The 20,989-nt window shown below is 43.2% G+C and overlaps 1 protein-coding gene across 1 annotated transcript; it reads left to right on the top strand.

The window, feature by feature from the left end:
• Window positions 1-2,210: 2,210 nt before the first annotated feature.
• On the top strand, window positions 2,211-9,448 carry ADCYAP1 (adenylate cyclase activating polypeptide 1). Its single transcript, XM_060613380.3, has 5 exons — window positions 2,211-2,325; window positions 2,642-2,752; window positions 4,944-5,075; window positions 5,546-5,644; window positions 6,753-9,448. Exons 2-5 carry the CDS (start codon window positions 2,643-2,645, stop codon window positions 6,940-6,942), a joined length of 531 nt encoding a protein of 176 aa, XP_060469363.2. The 5' UTR covers window positions 2,211-2,325; window position 2,642; the 3' UTR covers window positions 6,943-9,448.
• The last annotated feature ends 11,541 nt before the right edge of the window (window positions 9,449-20,989 follow it).

The raw sequence follows: 20,989 nt of genomic DNA, 5'->3' as shown, positions 1-20,989 counted from the left end.
AGCTGAACATGGAACACATGCATGTAAACACTCCAGCATAAATAGGCGAACATATGCAGTGGAGACAAAGAGATACATCCCCACGTTCATAGCTTTTTTGCAGGCAGGCAATCTGGAACATCCCCAGAAATAAACTAAGAAGAAGCGGTAGCTTCTGGCTATTCATGGCCAAGAATAAGTAAAACTTAGTCTTCTTGAAGGAAATATTAAATCTTAAATAAGTAGGAAAGGCATTCAAAATGAGAAGTATTATAATTTTGTCTTTGAAAAAGCATGCAGAGCTAATACAGCTTATTTTAATGTTAGCTCCAAATTATAATAGGAAATATTCCCACTAAATTGCCATTTCCTCTAAATTTTGTTTAAGATCCAAATAATTAAAATGCACACTAATGGTTATTGATGAGTCTATTTCCTTTGAGCCATAAAAAGAAATAGACCTGATTTTCTCTTACTGGAGTAGAAATTTGGGAATCTTCTTAAATTGCTCAAGGGCTTGAAAGCCTCCATGTGGCTCTAGTCTTCCCTTATTGCTTTCCTCTTTCCACGTCATTTTCAGCTAAAAAAAATTTAACGGTTCCCAGTGGAGGGATTCCCGTTAGAAGCCCTCAGCTAGTGAACTTGTACTGGGAATCCTCGTACTTTCCCAGTCTGTCTGTATTTCTCCAAACAGAACTTAAGTTGTAAATAAAAGGAGAATATATTTCTCACTCCCAAATTCTTAAAATTTCAATTTTTGTGGAAAATACAATTTCTCAATTCTAATCTTTAAAATAAGTAAGAGTCACAGAAAGTGTGAAGGTGTCCAAATAGGCCGTCTAGAGATCTAAAAGCCAGGACTAACAGGAAACAGAATGCTCTTTACTCAAATGTAGTCAGGGTCTGACTATTCTCAGCATTAAGAGCAATCATGGACACTGATGGAGGGGGGCATATCTGAACAGCGGGGAGACTTGGAAAATGAATTGCCACATTAATAGTATCAGTGCCAAATCTTCAGATTTAGAGGCTCTGGTGAAAAATTAAACCAATGGCAATTTTCAGCGTTTCAATGACCAGAGTTCAGCACTCAGAGCTTGGACAGCTCCGCAGGCCGCGCTCCGGACACCGCTTTGACTCTAATCAATTTACTCCAAGCCAGACTGTTAACGACAGCCAGACTCATTAGCGATTTACTGAAAATCCTCCAAGACTTCCCTTTAAAAACAAAACGACTTCCACATTTAATTGTCTATCTAAAAGAACATACGCAAGAAATTAGGAGATCTAAATTAAATTTATTAATAGGAGAGCTTGAGGGTGCTTAATTCTAGAGGCCAGAGCTCTGATTGCTGAGGCTTGATGAAAAGTAAAGAGAAATCATAGAGACATAATTAAAAACATGACTTTTACCATCCTCGAAATTGTATGAATTCTTTACCCATCCTTGAGAAATGGGCAACATTGAAAACCATCAAAATAATTGCACTTCTTAAAAATTGGATTGTATCAGTGAAAGGTGTTTATGAGAAGTCGATGACTCCGGATCTTATCATCCAAGAGGACAGCACAAAATAGTTAATATGTTCCTTGAGGGACTAGGATGCTGACGTCTTTTTCTGATACCCGATCATTACGTGACTGGAAAAAAAAAAAAAAAAAAAGGAAGTCATTCCATGAATAAAAATCGGAGCGCAACAGTGCAACAAAATATTCTGTACTTAAAGGCCATAGGCAGACAGATGTTGACAAGGAAGCCTCTTCTAAAACCACATTCAGATAGATTTCTGCTAACTGCACATATAAATAGGAGCAGAGGGCTGGTCACCTCAGTAACCACCGGCAGCAGCAGCAGAAGCCGCAGCTTCAGACGCAGCCAGAGGGACCTCAGAGTAGAGAAGGCGCTGCCGACTTGCACAACTGCCTGACCAGGCGGTTCCGACGGACGCCGGCTGAGACGCGGCCCTCCCTCTTCCTTCCTCCCCTTCGATTTTCCCTCTTTTCCTTAATCACTTACTTCTTTCTCCTGGTGGACTTAGGCCACTTTGTCCCCCACCCCCCACTTTAGCTCCTCGCCTCCTCTTTCTCCCTTCTACATCTCTCTCCTCGCCCCCTTCTCTCCCTGTCACGCTTCCTCCTAGTTCCGTGCGTCTGCAAACTTTTGAACAGAATACTGGCCTCAGCAAATAAGTCCTCCAGCTCCTCCTGCTGCTGCTGCTCATTCCTGCGGCTCCTCAGACACTAACGCCAGACGGTGATGCCTCTTGGGTTGTGACTCCAGCGCAGAAACTTGGAGGAGCCCTTTGCCCGCCGTCCTACTTGGCAACAAAGCCTCTCCTAGCAGCGGTAAGAGTTGAATGGTGAGGGGAAAATATCTTCCCTAATCAAACGACTCCTTTGCTGATTCTTTGACCAGCATCAGGGTATGAGTTAGCTTTCCTTCGCACCAGGTCTGGCGAGTTATTGGGCCCTGGGTATATACATATATATTTTTTCTAACTATAGAGAGAGGGAAGTGGCAGGGCGCGCGCGGGCTGTCATTAAGCGGTATTCAACACTGGGAGCCGACCCCTCCCCCAGCTCGGGGAGTTTCTTGGGGCTGGAGGGCGAAAGACCAGGGGCTGTTTTGACAGCTGTGTGTCCTCTCTCCCCTCCTGCGCAGAATGACCATGTGTAGCGGAGCGAGGCTGGCCCTCCTGGTCTACGGGATAATAATGCACAGCAGCGTCTACTGCTCACCTGCCACCGCAGGACTCCGGTTCCCTGGAATCAGGTAGGTGCTTGCTGCCCGGGCTGAGCTGAGGCTTGGCTTCCCCCAACACTTCCTCGTGGTCTCCCTCCTGCAGTTCCGCGGTCCCAGCTACAATCATCTTCCCACCGGCTCCCAGTACGCCGCCGCCGTCAGCCCGGGTCGGACCGCAGGTCCCTGGCCGTGGCCCTGGCTCCGCGCGAGGGCCGGGCAGGCTCCAGTGCGGCTCCGCGCCCCTCCCCCAGACCGCCGCAGCCAAGGGGCCCGGGTTGAGCAAGGGAGCATCAGCCGGCTGGAGAAATCTCCCCTCCCCCAGCCCCGCCTGCGGGAGGGGGCAGGGCCGGGCCCCGAGCTTGACTTCTTTTCCCTATTCTTAGCTTGAGTTAGGAGAAGTTCTGCTTTGGTGCCTGCAGCCAGGTTGGAGGGTAGAGCGTGAAGCTCCCGTGGACTTTGCTTTGTTACAGCGTGTTCTGGACTATCGGGGCGGGGTCTCCCGCTCTCTCCTCTGATCTCCCTTTCACTTCAATTCGAATTCTTTCCCCTGGAAGAGCTTTCTCTTAAGTGATACGTTTTCCAGCTGCAATATGAGTCTCAGACTGTCTTGGGGAGGGAGAGTGTTGGCCGGGTATGGTTGAGGAAAAGCGATTTGAGAGAAGAAAGAACAAGAATGAGTTTGAAGGGAAGGGGGGAGAAACGGATGAAACGGATGCAAGGAAGGAGGAAGAGAAAGCCGGCAGGCAGGCAGGACCTGGACAACTTTGCCCGCCAGAGGCTGGAGTAACCGTGGCTTTCTTCTTAACCCCTGATTTCTAATCGGTTGACACTGATGAGTTCCTTACGCAGCCCCAAAGTCCCGGGGCGGTCAGCGGACCGTAGTAGCTCCCAGCGTCCTCGCCGCGCGGTGTACGCGGCTCCTTGCAGCCAGGAGCGCGCCTTCCGCCTGCAAAGCTGCTTCTCCGAGCCGCGCCCAAGAACGGTCGCCTTAGGGACCACTGACTTGGCCGGAGAAATGGGTTCTGGCTTCAATATAAGGATTCCAGCATTTGGGCACGGGATGGAAGTGGCCAGAAAGACCCGGGGACTCTGGGAAGCTAGGCCATATAGAGGAGGCACGTCGCCGAGGAAGGGCTGGGTGCGGGGCGGACGGAGACTTGTGCTTGCCTTGTCTTCACCAATCCGGGGACGGAGGAAAGGCGAGCAGATCAACAAAGTACGACTCTTACCCCTACTAGAGAGCGCTACTTGCTCTGGCCGCGTTCCGGGTCTTTCCAGCGGCTCAAAGCGAGGGGGTTATATATTTTAGCCCACCTCTCCCCGTCCTACATGAAGGACAGAGGTAGTAGGGAAGGGCGACTTCAAGACCGCGGCACTCCAGTGGGCTCTTGGTCCCCTATTGACCCTTTCCCTTTCCGCCGCCTCAACATCGCCAACAGATTCGCGCGAACTATTTATTTAGCAGACTTAAAAGCCCCATTTCACTCCCAGCAATTTTCAAAGTCCCGTGTGCCTGGCACTTTCCCTGGGCGCGAGGCACCAGAACGCGTAGCCATGCTACACAGAATGAGCCGCCGCCAAACCGGCTAAGTTTAGGGGCATCTATTATTCATGTTCCTGCCAAATCCTCTCCCGCCCAAAATAGAAGCCGGAGGTTCTCCGTGACCTACATCTGCGCGGGTAAGGGCTCCCCTGGGCTCAGAGGCTAGGTGGGGGTGGCTGCGGAGTTGGCCGCCGCACACCCCACCCATCCACCCTCCCTCTGTATATCGCTCCGGGCCTCCCCAGTCGGGTCTTCGCGTCGGCCAGCGTCTTGTCTCTGAGGACCTTCCTCGTCCCCGCCCGTGGCTGCTTGTTTGGGGTGGCTCAGGCGCCAGGTCCCCGTAGGGGGGCAGGTCCTTTTTGGTGGCCAGGTGTACGAGGTTGGCATAGACATCTCGACTTCTCAGGCCCTGCAGGGCGACTCTTCACCCACAAAGAGGAGGGGTCGGAGAGCCGCCTGGAGGGGTGAGGAATTTCTGTTGGGTGTACTTTCTAAAGCCTTACCTCAACCTCCCTCCTCTCCCCCTCCCGACCCTCCCCTGTCCCGGAAGAAGAGGCAATTATCCGTGGGGACCTTTAGGAAGAAGGAAAGTCAGCGCGAGCCCCTTTCTGTGGGTCGTTGCGGAGCCGGGGAGGGATCTGTACTGACCACTCCTTCTTTCCCCGGGTCTCCCGGCAGGCCGGAGGACGAAGCGTACGACGAGGACGGAAACCCGCAGCAGGACTTCTACGACTCAGACCCGCCGGGCGTGGGGAGCCCCGCCTCCGCGCTGCGCGACGCCTACGCGCTCTACTACCCCTCGGAGAAGAGGTACCACCCTCGCGGCCTCCGCGCGGGGCCCGGGACTGAGGTGGCGGGAGGGGCAGGGTGGTGGCCCACAGAATAGGATGTTCATAAAAACCCCCAAGCCTCTCTTCTTCCTGGCTGGTACCCGCGAGAGCGACGGAAAGTTAGTAGCGGGCGGGTCTGTATGGACAAGAGACACGGGTGGGACCAAAAGGTCTGTGACCTAAGGAGTGGCCGTGAGTGCGCGCCCAGGCCAGACTCCCTGCCTGCCAACCCCGGAGGGCAGGACGAACTCCCGTTCTCCGCTGTCAGTCGCGGGAACTTCCCCAAAGAGTCATTTGCAAGTTCTGTGCCAGCGTCTTGTTTGTCATCAAGGGGGTTGTCGTCAGCGTCCCCGAGCGCCGGGGCGCGTGAGTGCCCAGCTGGGGGCCTGGAGCGGCCACTTGGGGGCACACGATCAGTGACCCTGGGCGCGTACTTTGCCTCCCCGTTAGAGATGTCGCCCAAGGGATCCTTAACAAGGCCTACCGCAAAGTACTGGACCAGCTGTCCGCCAGGAAATACCTGCAGACGCTCTTGGCCAAGGGCTTGGGGTAAGAGTTTGCGAAAGAGTTAAGCGGCGCAGAACGGCGCGCGCGCTCCGGGGTGGGTGTCCGTGCGAGCGCGCGCGGGGTGGGCGGTGCCGCTTCTGCGTCCTTGCGTGCACGTGGGCCCGAAGGTGCGTGTGCGCCGCTGAGTCTTCGGGACCAGTCTGCGGTCGCAGGGTAGGTTCGGATGTGGCGCCTTAAGTTTGGTGAACAAATTCTGAGCGGCAGAGGCAAGGAGAGGGCGGAGAAACCGGGGAGTTTGATCCGTTTTGAATTTAAAAAACAAAGAAAAACTACCCCCCCCCCCCCCAAGTCATTGAAAATCTTCAAGCTTCGCGGGATGATTTGCTATAATTTCCTCTAAGCATGACTTAAAAAAAAAATCCTTTTAGTGTAAATTCAAATCGAAACCAACAAATCTTCAAATTTGGGCAGTTAGGGAAACAGTTCTTTTGCGCGTGCCAGACAAACCCAGAGCACAGAGCTTGCGTGGAGCATCTCTCAGCAGAAGGCAACATTTTAATAAAGCCCATGGGGAAACAGATTACATTTTTCGCAATGAATAATTCATGCGATGAAAAATATTGCCTACAGCCTGTCGACTTATATTATTATCATCACGTTTTTCGACTTAGCGTGCGGAAGGGGAGGCGTGCTCCAATCTGACTAGGAATTGAGGGATCGATGTAAAACTCCCAGGCAGCAGCCAACGTGGCACTTGGGGCTCTTTGGTTATTTTCTCTCTACGTGGGGGGTGAGAGGAACAGTTAGGACAATTTAGCGCAAAAGCACGGATGGTCAAATCTCTAAGGGCAGCGTTTGGAGACAGGTTAGGCGTGAATCGCGCGCGTGCCCTTGGCCTGGACCTCGTCCCGGGCCCCTTCTGTAAGGACGTGATGCCAGCAAATCCTCGGTGGGGAGGGCAGAGTGAGGGGTTTCCATCACAGTCCTCCCTCCCCCGGCTGCTTACTGGCAGAAGAAGGCGGCGCCGTGGGCCCTGAGAGCCGTGCCTTCCCGGATGGCTCCCGCGTGGGGTGGGGCCCGCCTGCTCCCCACAGCTATTGAATCTTTGTCTCCCGCCCCGCCACCCTCTTCCCGACTCCTTTCCTTGCAGTGGGAACCTAGGCGGCGGCCCGGAAGACGACTCAGAGCCTCTCTCCAAGCGCCACTCAGACGGAATCTTCACCGACAGCTACAGCCGCTACCGGAAACAAATGGCTGTCAAGAAATACTTGGCGGCAGTCCTAGGGAAAAGGTATAAACAAAGGGTTAAAAACAAAGGACGCCGAATAGCTTATTTGTAGCGATGAGTTACCAGCTACCCTGTGTATACAATCCTGACACTATGAAAAGTCACTTTCCCAACTGACTGAACAGTCATCTCTCATGTGTTCTATCCAAACATGTATTTATGTATGAAGTAAAGCCATTAAATGAATATTTTGATAATAATATTGTTTTTCTTTTTACAAAGCACTAGAGAATGCACAGATATACTTTGTGGACCAATTATTGATATATATATATATATATTACAAATATATATATTAAGAATATATATAGGTATAATAGACAGCAGTTCATACAAAGTGTGCACAAGGATTGAAAATTCGCCTGAGCTGTTTATGTTTTTATATAAAATAAATAGAAAAATAGACAATCATTGTTTTGAATATTACTCCTATTTTTATAAAATGGAATTAAAAGGATAGTATTTTTATCCATGACAGGCCTGAAGATATTAATACTGACCATTTGCTACTGTACATAATGATGCCCTGCTCCAGGGAGATTTGGAGGTAATGATTTGGGAGAATTGCTGAAGGGTGTTCTTTCCTAGTGAGTCTCTGGGCCAGGCTGCTTCAGTCCCAGAGGAACTCAACTAGGCACTGTCCCCCTTTGTCCCCCTAACTGGGTGGCAATTCCAATACTTCTGCTTTCTTTGGTTCTACTTTTAGGTGTATTTGTCTCTCTTTAGACTCTCAGCCCAGAAGGAAATTCTCCTGATAAAAAAACAACAGCTCGATCCAAATTGTGCTTCTCCCCAGAATTCACACCACCCCCTGGGGAAAGTGTTGGGGGGTTGTACAGAGAAGGGAGACTTGGGTCTTGAAGCTCCCATGAAGCTCCCTTTTCTGTACTTCCAGGAAACCCAATATCCCAAGGTTAGGGCAATTGGAACAAAGAGAAGGAAATGTAGGTATGTTGGAAGAGGCAGAGCATAAGGCAGTCGGAGGAGGAGGACCCTGGAGAGGGACTGGTTTGGAGCTGCCCTGCGTCTGGGATGCGGAGGGTAAGCCCAGCCCCACTGTAGGTCCTCTGCCTGACTGACTTTGGGCGCTGGATATTGGAAATGGATGCAAAGTACAATGTGTTTTTCTCCAGTGCTGTCAATGCTTCTCATCTTGTGAAATGACCAGGATACTCCCCTTTGAATACGGCTCTGTAGGAGCCATCCTTTTCTTTGGCGGTTTTCTGAAGACTCTTCTTTCCCACCCTTCTGCACTGTTGAAGTACCGTTTACCATTTTTCATTCATTTCTCTTAAACTTGTGAATGCTTCTTTTTTGGTTGTTGGATGTGAGTACTTAATTGTAAAGTTTAGGAACCCCTGTGTAGTTACCAGTAAGTAATTATGCACTAAATATGAACGAACCTTTTGTTTCTTGTTTATTGAGTTTGTAGGTAAAGTGTATTTTTCTACATTATGGCTTATTGCTTAGTAAAATTTATTTCATAAAACCAACCTTTGTCATATTAGAATGTGTAGTGTTCACATGTTGCTCAGTTTTACTTACTGATAAATCATTTAAACCTCATCTTCATATGTATGAGTACTATCTTATATTTGTGGTCAAGAGTGAAGTAAGCAAGCTCCAACAGACCCTGAGAACCTCCCCCTTTGTATCCTTTCCTGGCTACTGAAAGCATGTCTGTCTGTTTCCTATCAATTCCTTGAACATGTGAGTAATCTCTATAAACAAAAGAACCTTCACCCAGCAGCCAGATCAAGCTACAGCAGGCAAACAAGCCAAACTCCCAAAATTCAGGCACAAATTCTTTTGGAAAATAAAAAAAGAGAACAAGAAAAGATTAAACATTAGCTTGTAAAGTTTAAAGGACCTTTCCTTTTCCTTTATGGATTTGATTCAATATGAAGTCATAAATCAAAGAAAACAGAATTGGATTTGCATTCCCAGGCGGGATGGATGCTGCCAGGAGATCACATTGCAAGCAGTGAAAGCACAGAGGCATTCGATCTATGCCTGAGTCCTATGTACGGGATCAATCTTTCTTTAATTCTGCAGTCTCCTCAGGCAATGTGACACGGGATGCAGTTTGCAGCTTTAGTGCCTTTCTTCGCCTTTTAAATCGCCACGAATCACAGATGGCTATTTAGTGGCCCTACAATGCTGCAACACATCGGCTTGCATTTTAGTCTTAATTATTTGTTTCTTGGATAATGGGCAGAGTTTTCTGTATTTGTGTCAGCTGTTAGTGGTGAAATAGGGCTCTAGTTAACCTTTTATTTATGAAGTCTAATTTAGTGTTCCCGTGGCTAGTTGCAAGCATTTACAGTGATCACCCAGTTTAATCTTTTGTATACTTTTTAGAAATGCCAAGAGCCTTACTAACCTGGAGCAGATTTATGATATAGTGATAATTTAGGTAGATGTTAGTCTTGAAGCTCTTATTTTGTGTGCAACTGATTATAAAAACATCTTAACCAAGTATTATTACACACATGATATCTATAACTAGGACTTTGATAACTGTTATATAAAGTGTGTAAAATTTGTATGAATAAATTTTTGTAAACAATGCAACCTCGTCTAATGTTTGGAGAGAAAAAGACATTCAGGAAATAACTAAGATCTCTTAAAGTATTATATTTTCTTTAACAACCATAAGATCTTTCATGTTTGGAATATATAAGCATCCATGTATTTTCATAAATTGTACTTTAATATCTGCTTCATGTGTTAACTGAATTCAGCTAAAAATTTAGAGTAGCTACTCAGATGGAGATGCCTAAGAAGATATTAAGTTCATAAATAGGCACAGATGTTGGTACCCTTATAGGATGCACAATTTAGGTTAATTTCCATCCCCTATTGTATATATGCATTGCTCAGTATTCAGAAAGTTACTACCCACTGGTGGGAGATAGTACTTGGGTATTAGTTATGCTTCTAAAATAGCAGTCTAACATATTCTTTTATAAGTAACTCTGCAGACTAAATTGGTCTTGATAAAATTCTGTATAAAAATGACTTAAATAATCAGTTTTGGAGGTTTTAAAATATGTTTAGAGATCTACAAACAACTATCTCTGATTAAATTGCTTTGGGTGGAAGCAAAGAGAACATGAGCAAGCAAAAAGTTGATTAAATACCTTTAAAAGACAATGTATTTTATCTTTAAAGAAAAAGCTAGGAGAAAATGTGAACAGTCCTTTGGGGATTCTTTTGTTTTATTAATCGATATTAACAAACTTTAAAGCAAAGCCTTTTTGTGAAATTCCCATGAATTTCTCAATTGTGTTTATTTTGGAGCCCATGATGATTTCTGGGTTAAAAAAAGTATTGCAAGTCGCTTATAGTAATTCAAATATAATTTAATTTAAATTCCTAGACTTTCATCCTAAAAGTAATGCTTTCAATTAATAAATCAATAAATATGTCACAGTAATACTAAAGAATGAGCAAAGCTCAGCAAGGATTCAAAAACTATCTTTAGAACTTAGCTCAGTATTTAAGGCCCAGAGTCATTCTAGGGAGGAGCTTATGATCTAGAGATCTCATTTGTAGTAAATTAAAAAAATGAATACAGTACAATTCATAATTACGTTGTTTTATTGAATAAGCTTTTAGTTCTCCATCTTTAACTGCCTACCCCATGAAGCTGCTAGTGTGGTAAATGGAAAAATGAAGAAAATTAATTACTTTGGTTGGAGGCTGATAACTATCAAGAAAATAGAGATAACCACAGATTGGCTGACTTGGACTGAAATTCATGTATATAGCAATTTGCTATATTCTCTTATGTGGGATAAATCAAATGATGGTTTTTCCTTGGAAGACTTGATATATCTAGATACCCAAGAAGTGTGACTTATTTCTGTTAGGGCTGAGAATACATTGATTCAATACAATAAATATTTATTGAACACCTAAAATGGACCAGGCACAATGGTTGAGAAAGCTTAATTAACACCTGAGAGCTAAGGTAGTATTTTTCCAAAGAATATTCTTCTGCTACAAGATCATGTGGGAGACTTGTTAATAATGTAGATAGATTGCAGGCCTCCACCAGAATAAGTGAATCTGTGTTTTAAATAAAAATCCTGGGTTAATGGGCACTAAAGTTTGTGACCACTAGATTTAGAATTTGGTGACATAGATAGGCATTTATGTGTGCTGGGACTGGGTGTTTTTTTCTTTTTCATGTTAAATAAGCAGTAAGTCATGTTTTCTGTACACAGTAATAAATATATCAATAAGCTGTATTCTCCCAGGATGGGCATTAGGTTAATTGAAAAATTGCAGTATTTCCTTTAGGTCACTAAGGCCATAGTTAGCATCATTTTACTTCTATATTCTGGTTGGACATTTCTGTTCAAGGGGCTTCTGGAAGAAGAGTGATCCTATAAGTAGAGTACAAACAATTGAATCACATGACAGAGGGATGAATGAAATCACTGAAAGGAACTGTACAGCCAGTTGGCAGTAATTCCGTGGATCTAGAAGTCAACTTCCAATTGCATCATATCCAAATTTGGCTTGAATATGTCCCCACAACTGTTTACAAGAGGATTTCAGTTGGATGCCCTGCTATGACCTCAGACTCAACCCTACTGTTTACACTGTCATAAGATGGGAACCAAGATCAAGTCTGAGCTCTTCTCTTTCACTGTAACCCTTCTTGATGAAGGGAGATGCCTGCTCCTCTTGCTGCTTCCCAGTGGTTTGTAACTGGTCAGCCCACTGTGGTCATTCTTACTGTTCCCCAACTACAAGCCATCTGTTTTAGAAGGACAGATTCATATCCATCTTTGAAATGCTATTGCTCCTTTTCATCTCCCAACCATCCCTCTATGCCCCAATGTCTTTTCTCTGTTACCCTATCTAAATATTCTGGAAGGTCCAACTCATGCCCTCTTTTTCTAGGGATCTTCCTCAGCCTGTCAGAGTGACCATAGCTTCATTCCTCCCATTTCACCCTCACACTGTTCTCCCGTGACCCTTACCCTCTGTAGTACTACTTCTGATCTCTAATTTCACACTGCTTTGCCCTGTTTCTTAACTGTTTTATATGTGCATGGCTGTCTTCCCAGCTAGATGACCTCCTGGAGGCCATGGCCAGTGTGTTGCACTTGAGTGCCAGAACACTTCTGGGAACATAGTAAATATCTCTTGAGTGACTGAAATAACCAGAGGACTTACAGAATTCACTATGACATCTTCCACTTAGTCTAGTAGGACAGCAGCCACAAAGCCTTATGTAGGAAGTGAAATTACCTTACTAATTAGGTGTTCATAATAAATCAAACTAGATCTTCCTCCAGGAAAAGCTACATTTTTAATTAGACGTGTTCCTGCCATAAGATAAAATGAAATTTAAATTCACATATAGGCAAAAGGCTGCAATAGACTCAACCCACTAGGTCTTTATTTTCTCATTCTGATAAAGAAAAGGATCACATTTTCATGCTAAAGAGAATTTACCTTATGACTCAAAACAGTAATGATTTTTTCTTAAACTAAAGGAAAAAGGGATTTCTTGAGACAGAGACTGGGAGCTGGGTTGCCCTCAAAGTCATAATTTACAGAGTAGTTATCTGCAGCTGCCAAAGAAACTTGTCCCATCAACAGAGATATGATTTGAACATGAGTTTCATAGACAGGAAAAAGGACATAATGAAAAATATTTTTTAAAAACAATGGAATATTAGGTGATATTATCTGGTCTAAATTTATTTTCTTCTTGGCTATATCTTTGCTGTATATTACAGAATCCTAATTCAGGGAGGAAAATTACCTATAAACCTAAAAGAATATAGACAGTATGAAATGTATCTGTGCACATTTCCCCTTCTCTTATTACCTACCTGATTTTTGCTCCATTGACCACATGTCCCTCTTGGCTTTCATGAGACATTAACTTCACTTCTGGATATAACAAATCAGGATAATTGTACCCTTGACCACAATTCAGGGCTTGGCATGTGATCTATTTTAGGATGGTGAGATCAGAGAAGAATTTTTTTTTTTCTGGAATTTTTGCTGGATTTTTTTCTCCCGGGAAAGAACTTACTATTTTCCTTCTGAGTGGTGTGGTATATAATGTAACGTACCATATAAGATGCCGGCCTTACAGTGGAGATGATACCATGAAAGAGAAGAGTGACAAGAAGAAACATGTCTTTGACAACATCATTGATCCCTTGAATCAAACCAACCCTGAAGCCTGAACTACTACTGGACTTTCCTGTTAAATAAGCCAACAAATCCCCTTCATTGCTTAAGCCATTTTTTTGTTATTTGTAATACCAGTTAGGACCTGTGTTCCAAGTAATGGAAAACTCAACTCAAGCTGGCTCAGTATCTTTTCTTCAGAATGCAGAAGAGGGTTTTAAAACTGGTATGCAAGGTTCCAGCCAACAGGAAGTTTTACAAATTCCAGTGCCTCAATATTTCAAAGACTTCACATTCTTTGCTAAAATTCTACCTTAGGGGTGCCTATGTGGCTAAGTTGGTTAAGCATCTGAGTTTGGCTCAGGTCTTGATCTTGTGGTCCTTGGGTTTGAGTTGTGAGTTGGGCTCTGTGCTGACAGCTCAGAGCCTAGAGCCTCCTTTGGATTCTGTGTCTCCCTCTCTCTCTATCCCTACCCTGCTTGCACTCTGTCTCTCTCAAAAATAACCATTAAAATTTTTTTAAAAAATTCTACTTCAATGTTTTAATATTTAAAATGATAAAATGCCTAGAAGTGAACCCTAGTAACTTTTTAAAACTATAGTAAGAACTATTCCTTTGAGGAGCCCTCCCCATCTTTTGCTATCAACTATGCTATTTCTTTGAACTACTAGTGTCTTAGAAGTGCTCTACTTCTGAAATTTTTAAAAAAACTCTGCTCTCTGGGGCACTTGGGTGGCTCAGTTGGTTAAGTATTCAACTCTTGACTTTGGCTCAGGTCATGATCTCGAGGTTTGTGAGATCAAGCCCTGCATCAAGCTCTGCACTGTCATTGAGGAGCCTCTCTCTCTCCTCTCTCTCTGCCCCTCCCCAAACCAGCCCCACCCCCTCTCAAATAAATAAACATTCAAAAAAAACCTTTGTTCTCTGAGTACAAACTACTATTTTGTCATTGCTGCCATTGCCTACACCCATGAAACTTGTGATAAAATGCAGTAGAGAGCCACTTTGGAAGACAGTTTGGCTGTTTCTTACAAACTAAGCATACTCTTACCGTAAGATCCAACAATCGGGCTGGATTTAGGTCCACACAGAAACCTGTGCATAGATGTTTTGAGCACCTTTGTTCATAATTGACAAAATTTGGAAGCAACCAAGATGTCTTTTGGTAGGTGAATAGATAAATAAACTATGGTATGTCCAGACAATGGAAAATTCAGTATTAAAAATAAATGAACTATCAAGCCATGACGAGATATGGACAAAACTTAAATGTGTATCACTATGTAAGCTCACTATATGATCATAAGTTTGGAGACAATAAAATGATCAGTAGTTGCTGGGGATGGCAGGTGGGTCTGGGCATGCGGTGGGGTAGGGAGAGGAGAGTTTAATAGGTAGAGCATAGGGGATTTTTAGGGTAGTGAAAAAGCTCTCTATATTATAATAATGAATATACCATTATACTTTTGTTCAAACCCATAGAATGTACAACACCAAGAGTTACCCTAAGGTAAACTATGGGCTTTGGGTGATTATGAAGTGTCAAAGTAGATTCATCTTTGGCAAAAACAAAAAACAAAAAAATGTACCATTCTAGTGAGTGATGTTGATAATAGGAGATGTTATGCATCTGTAAGGGTAGGATATACACACGAAATCTCTGTACCTTCCTCTCAATTTTGTTGTAAACCTAAAACTGCCCTAAAAAAACAAAGTGTTCTGAAAAAAAGACAAAACTCAACAGAGACTCATTCTAGTCTTCTGACATTCTATCCTTCATTTTCCCAGGGTACCTGTCTCTTTCTCCCTTCACTATTTCCTCACCCACCTTGGATCAGTTTAATGACCCTCCTTGGGCCCCTAAATGCTTTCATTCTTTGACCATCTCTTCTATGGTCACTTAACACTTCTCAAACTTGGATTAACCCAATCATGTGTTTTCTCCTGGTTGCTGAAGGCTATTGGAAAAATCTTTGATCTGTTTTTTTTTTTTTTTTTTTAATGTTTATTTGTTTTATTTTGAAAGAGAGACTATGAGCGGGGGAGGGGCAGAAATAGAGAGAGTGAGCGGGTGAGAGAGAATCCCAAGCAGGCTCCATGCTCAGCACTGAGCCAGATGCAGGGCTCCATCCATGACCATGACCTAAGATCATGACCTGAGCTGAAATCAAGAGTTGGTGACTTAATTGACTGAGCCACCCAGGTGCCTCTCTTGGATCTGTTTTCATCCAGCTTTGCTTATACATTTATGATTACCTATGTCTGTTGGATCTATAAAACATTCACTTCTCATCAGTTCTTTTTTCCATTTCCTGTACTTGTTCTTTATATTCTTCAAGATCCTTAGTTCATCTTGCCCTCGAACTTCATTGTTAACTTTGCCTTCCACTTTGTAAAAACAAAGAAAAACAAATCCCTCAGTTTCTTTGCCTTTACGACCAAATGTTTTTTCACTTCAAATTCCTATCTCAATTTCTTGCCATCTGTATGGCCTCCAAAATTTTACTGAAATTTCTTTGTATTCAATTGTCCCATATTTTCTGAAACCAATACCTCTGCAGTCCCCATCCTACATTATCTAGCATTCCTTCATTCCTGAAACTTTCTTTTCACTTGGTTCCAAGGACTTGAATCTCCCGGCTTTCCCTCTGCCCCCATACCTTTCTGTTTCTTTTCCCGGTCTTTTGCATTGCCTCCTCTTCCTTCTTAAATGTGAATGACCTCAAATTCTGTCCTTCCTCCTTTCTCTTAGGGCTATACTTTTACCTTGGATGAGCTCATCTGTGATGGTCTGATAGCGCCCAATTCCACAGCTCTTGTGAGTGAATTCAAATATCCAATGGAGATGTTCACTGGATGTCCAATGGGTACCTCAAACTCAGCATGTTCCCAATGAAATCATCATCCACATTTATTCCTTCTCTCTGGTATCATTATCCACCATGCTACCCATTCTCAATACCTCAGAGTATTCTTCTTCCCTTTCCTCCTCTTTATTGCATTCATTTAATTGGTCACTAAGTCTTATGAATTTTCCAATTCCATTTTCTGCAGAGTTCCACATTCGCATAATCTTTTGCTGTTTTTGCAATAAGCTTCCTAACACTTTGGCTCCAGTTACTCCTTTCTAGTCATTCTCCTCTGCCTACAGAATGATCTGTCTAAAATGAGATTGGCTTGTTCCCTATGCTGGCTTGAAAATATTTTATGACTTCCTGTAGCCCATTGGATGGAGTCCAAAATCTTTGGCCTGTTTTTAATAATTCCCCCTCCCCCTCCACCTACCTTTCTCTTCTTGTCTATCACCTTCTATTTATGGCTCCTCCACTTTGGAATGCTCTTCTACTCTCTCTCTCTCTCTCTCTCTTTTTTTAATGGTGAAATGCTACAAATCTTTCAAGGGAGGACTATCTCCTTTCTCTGTTTTCCCACTGAATTTCTTCAGACTGTTAGTTTAGTATTTAGTTGCATACATATCTTTTACTGTTAGGTTGAGAACACAAGGACCATAATTTTTCAACTTCCAATCCTTTTGACCTGTAGTTTCTGGCACATAATGGGCACTTAATCACTATTTGTTGAATTGGAATTAATCCCATGGAAGTTGTTGAACAATTATTCTCCACAGAAAACATAATTTAAGTTATAACATGAAGGATTTTGGTTAGATATTAGGAAGGATTTGGGCAGCAATGAATATTTTTTGAACAATGTGTCAAAGCTTACTCCTTTGAATACCTAAAGTGCTATGTGCTGAGGTGGTCTGAGTTCTGCAGGATTGTTTTCCTCTGTTTTTCTTATTCTCTTCTGATCCAAGCAGGTGATAAATCTTATGCTTTCAGGTTATAGATGGGAACAGTAACATAGAACTTGTACATAGTAGGTGCTCACTAAAAGTTGTAGCCTGGTTAAATGAATATGAACTTGTTTTTTAAGAAAATATAGCCCACCAATTTAGAGCCCTATTCCTGATAGTTTCTCAAAGGGCCCCAAGTATATTTGACCTCGTGCATTGATATGTGTGTCTCCAAAATTTAAGCTTTGATGAGAAGTGGAAAAAAAAAAAAAAAAAAAAGGAAAACATTCAAACAAAAGACATGAGACTTTCTTAAGTGGTTGGGAATTTTCCATCTCACTTGCAGATGCAGATGTTCTTGGATGATCCCCTGCTAAGAACTCTTCTGGCTATTTCACTTTGAGAGTAAATAGGGATCATCAGAGTAAGGCAGTCTGACTTCTTTATTGTCATATACTTTCTTGCCTGTGGAAACCAGATGCTCGGTCCTACAGCGAGGTGGGGAAATAAATGATGCTCTTAGCATTAATTAGATGGAAGCTATCTTGGGATTGTGATTTTGCAAGGGGCACATCTTGCTCATATAACTTTCATAATTATGGAGGAAGCTGATGATCCCATTTGCAGATTCTATACTCTGATCATGAGATTATTTATTGTGCTTCAATTAGAGAGAGGGAAGGAGAAGAAACAAAAATGTGAACCAGTTCAATTTGCTGATTGCCAGACATCCTGGTAGAAAGGCTGTTGAAAAGGATATTGAAACTGCCAAAGCAAGGCTTCTAGATTCCCATAAATCTAATCAGTGTGTGTTTGTCTCTATTATCATCAGTATTGGGGAGAGATCCTGTTTTTCTTACTAGGGTCTTTAAGATATAGTAAGGGAGAATGCTATTTTTTATTTTATTATTTTATTTTATTTTTTAATTTTTTTAATGTTTATTTCTGAGACAGAGAGAGACAGAGCACGAGTGCGGCAGGGACAGAGAGCGAGGGAGACACAGAATCCGAAACAGGCTCCAGGCTCTGAGCTGTCAGCACAGAACCCGACGCGGGGCTCGAACTCATGAACGGTGAGATCATGACCTGAGCCGAAGTCGGACGCTCAACCGACTGAGCCACCCAGGCGCCCCGAGAATGCTATTTTTTAAAAACAGTTTTAAAATTTTTGTAATTTATTATTTATTTTTTAAATTTTTATTCATTTGAGAGAGAGAGCATGAGTGGGGGAGAGGGACAGAGGGAGAGCGAGAGAGAAAGAAAGAAGAGAAGCTTAAGCAGGCTCCATGCTCAGTGCAGAGCCCGATATGGAGCTCGATCCCACAACCCTGTGATCATGACCTAAGCCAAAATCAAGAATCAGGTGCTCAACTGACTTAGCCACCCAGGAACCCCTAAATTTTTTAAAAAGTAGGCTCCACGCCCAATGCGGGGCTCAAACTCACAACCCTGAGATTAAGAGTCACATGGTCTACCAACTGAGCCAGCCAGGCACCCCATTTTAAAAACAGTTTAAAGTTAGCAATTCTATTTTAATGAGTAGCTTATGTCCCTGACATTACTGTGAGGAAGGACATCCTGCCTTGGGAGGGAAAAAAATAAATTTATGAGGTAAGTGTTTGTACCTTGAGATAACTGATTTTTAGTCATTCCTAAGAAGTTATCCCTGTGTAGACTACAGTCATTTAGACTTTAGGCTTAGTTTTGTTTTTCATTCAAGTGATTTAAAAACTGTAGGCAACTTGATCACCCAATTGTTGCAAGACTATTCAATTCAAGTCTCTGAATGTATCCTTTCTGGTTCCTTTAGATGACCCTGAAGAAATCTTTCAAAGAACTGGGCTAGAGACTTGGTGAAAATAAGCACTTGGACACCTACATATTCTATCATTATTGTGACAAGCACAAAGGATCCATTTTTAGCAAAGGATATCAGAAGATATCAGGCTGGAGGAGGTTTGATGAACATGGTTTCCCAGGTCTTCTAGTTCCTTAGGGATGTGCTTGGGAGGGTAGCCTTGGTCATTTGCTTGCTCAGGCGTAGGTCCTGTCAGGTGAAGGGAAGCCCAAAGTCATAGATTTCCAAATCTCTTTTACTCTCAACTACAATACCCTATACCATCAGCTTAATTACTTTATATGGTTACAAAAACTACCTTTAGCAAGCTACCTGTGTCTAATATCCTGATGTATTTTTTTATTTTACAACCGTTTGCCCTAGTGTGCATAGATTATATAATAACGATTAGACACCATCAGTTTCCAGTCACGTGGATTGAACTATGTGAGGTTGACCAGTCTGAACAGACACAATCAGTTCTGAGCAGGACCAGCTACATATTATGTGGGGCCTAGACAAAATGAAAACATGGGGCTCTTTCTAAAAAAATGATTAAGAATTTCTAGGCAACAACAGCAGAGTATTAAACCAAGTGCAGGCCTGTTCTGAGCTCAGGGTCCAATATGACTGTATAGGTTGTAAGGTCACAAAGGTTGCCCTGGTTCTAGATCTAGGCATGCTGAGTATAGTAGGCCTTACTAGAGCCTACCCTAGAACCCTGTCTTCATTTGTTCTTAAATGCTCTATCCTTATTGTGTATATGTGTGTGTGTTATTTTAATATGCATATAATTTTATTGTCAATTCAATTTGCCATTTACAGTGAAGTAGAGAATAGATTTTTTTTTAATGTTTGTTTTCTTTTGAGAGAAAGAGAGAGACAGACAGAGGCCTGAGCAGGGGAGGGGCAGAGAGAGGGAGACACAGAATCTGAAGCAGGCTCTAGGCTCTGAGCTGTCAGCACAGAGCCTAATGCAGGTTTTGAACTCCCACACCATGAGATCATGACCTGAGCTGAAGTTGGATGCCTAACCACTTGAGCCACCCAGGTGCCCTGAGAATAGACTTTTTTCATTGTGGTAAAAAACACATGAGATCTACCCTCTTAAAATTTTAAGTGTCCGGTACAGTATTGCTTACTATAAACACAATGTTGTACAGCAGATCTCTAGAACCTTTACATTTTGCATGACTGAAACTCTCTGTACCCTTTGAACAGTGATCCCCCATTTGCCCCTTGCACCAGCCCTGGGGCAACCACCATTGTACCGTTTGATTTGGTGAGTTTGTCTACTTTATTATTATTATTTTTTAAATGTTTATTTATTTTTGAGAGAGAGAGAGAGAGAGAGAGAGAGAGAGAGAGAGAGAGAGAGAATGAGTGGGGGAGGGGCAGAGAGAGAGGGAGATGGAGAGAGAGAATCCTAAGCAAGCTCCAGGATGGGCGTGGGGCTCAGTACCATGATTGTGAGATCACGACCTGAACAGAAATCAAGAGTCATATCTTAACTGGCTGAGCCACCTAGGCACCCCCTGACTAGTTTAGATACCTCACATAAGTGGAATCATGCACTCTTTGTCCTTCTATGACTGGCTTATTCACTTAGTATAATGTCCTCAAGTTCCATGCATGTAGAATATGACAGGATTTCCTTCTTTTTTATGACTAAGTAATATGCCAATGTGTATGTATGTACCCTATTTTCTTTATTTGTTTATCCATCATTGGACGTTTAGGTTGTTTCCACCTGTTGCTATTTTGAATAATGTTGCAGTGAACGTAGGAGTGCAAATATCTCTGATCTTCATTGTGTTCTAATTGGTCTAAATATCACTAATAAATAACAGTACATTCTTTTGGAAGTAGAGTTCACCTATTAAATGAAGAAAATAGAATAATTTGACTGGTTTTGTAGGTTACTCTCTATTGAAATGACCACTTCAGATTACCCAACTGGCAATGCAGGCATCAAGCTAACATTCCAGAGAACTGAACTCATTCTGGGAAAATGTAAGATAACCCAGGCCCCACAATGGATGCTCTGTGAGGTAAGGGGCACATGGTGCTACCTCACTGTTCTCCATAGGACTACATTGCATCAGCAGAATAAAGAAAGATACCACTCTGGAAAGGATGCTCTGAGACTGAGTAAATATTTGCCAGCAGGGCCTCAGCTCCTCAAAGCAGAGAGACCTGGGGCATTCAGCTGCGAGGACATCTCTATTAAGGGCTAAAGCTTGAGTTACATGTGCTAGCGATGTCTCTAGCAGCAACAGCAGGCTCTTTGCTGATACTGG

Source organism: Panthera onca, chromosome D3 (genome assembly GCF_046562875.1).
Source record: "Panthera onca isolate mPanOnc1 chromosome D3, mPanOnc1 haplotype 2, whole genome shotgun sequence".
Lineage (NCBI taxonomy): Eukaryota > Metazoa > Chordata > Mammalia > Carnivora > Felidae > Panthera > Panthera onca.
This window is presented reverse-complemented; position numbering and strand designations above follow the sequence as displayed.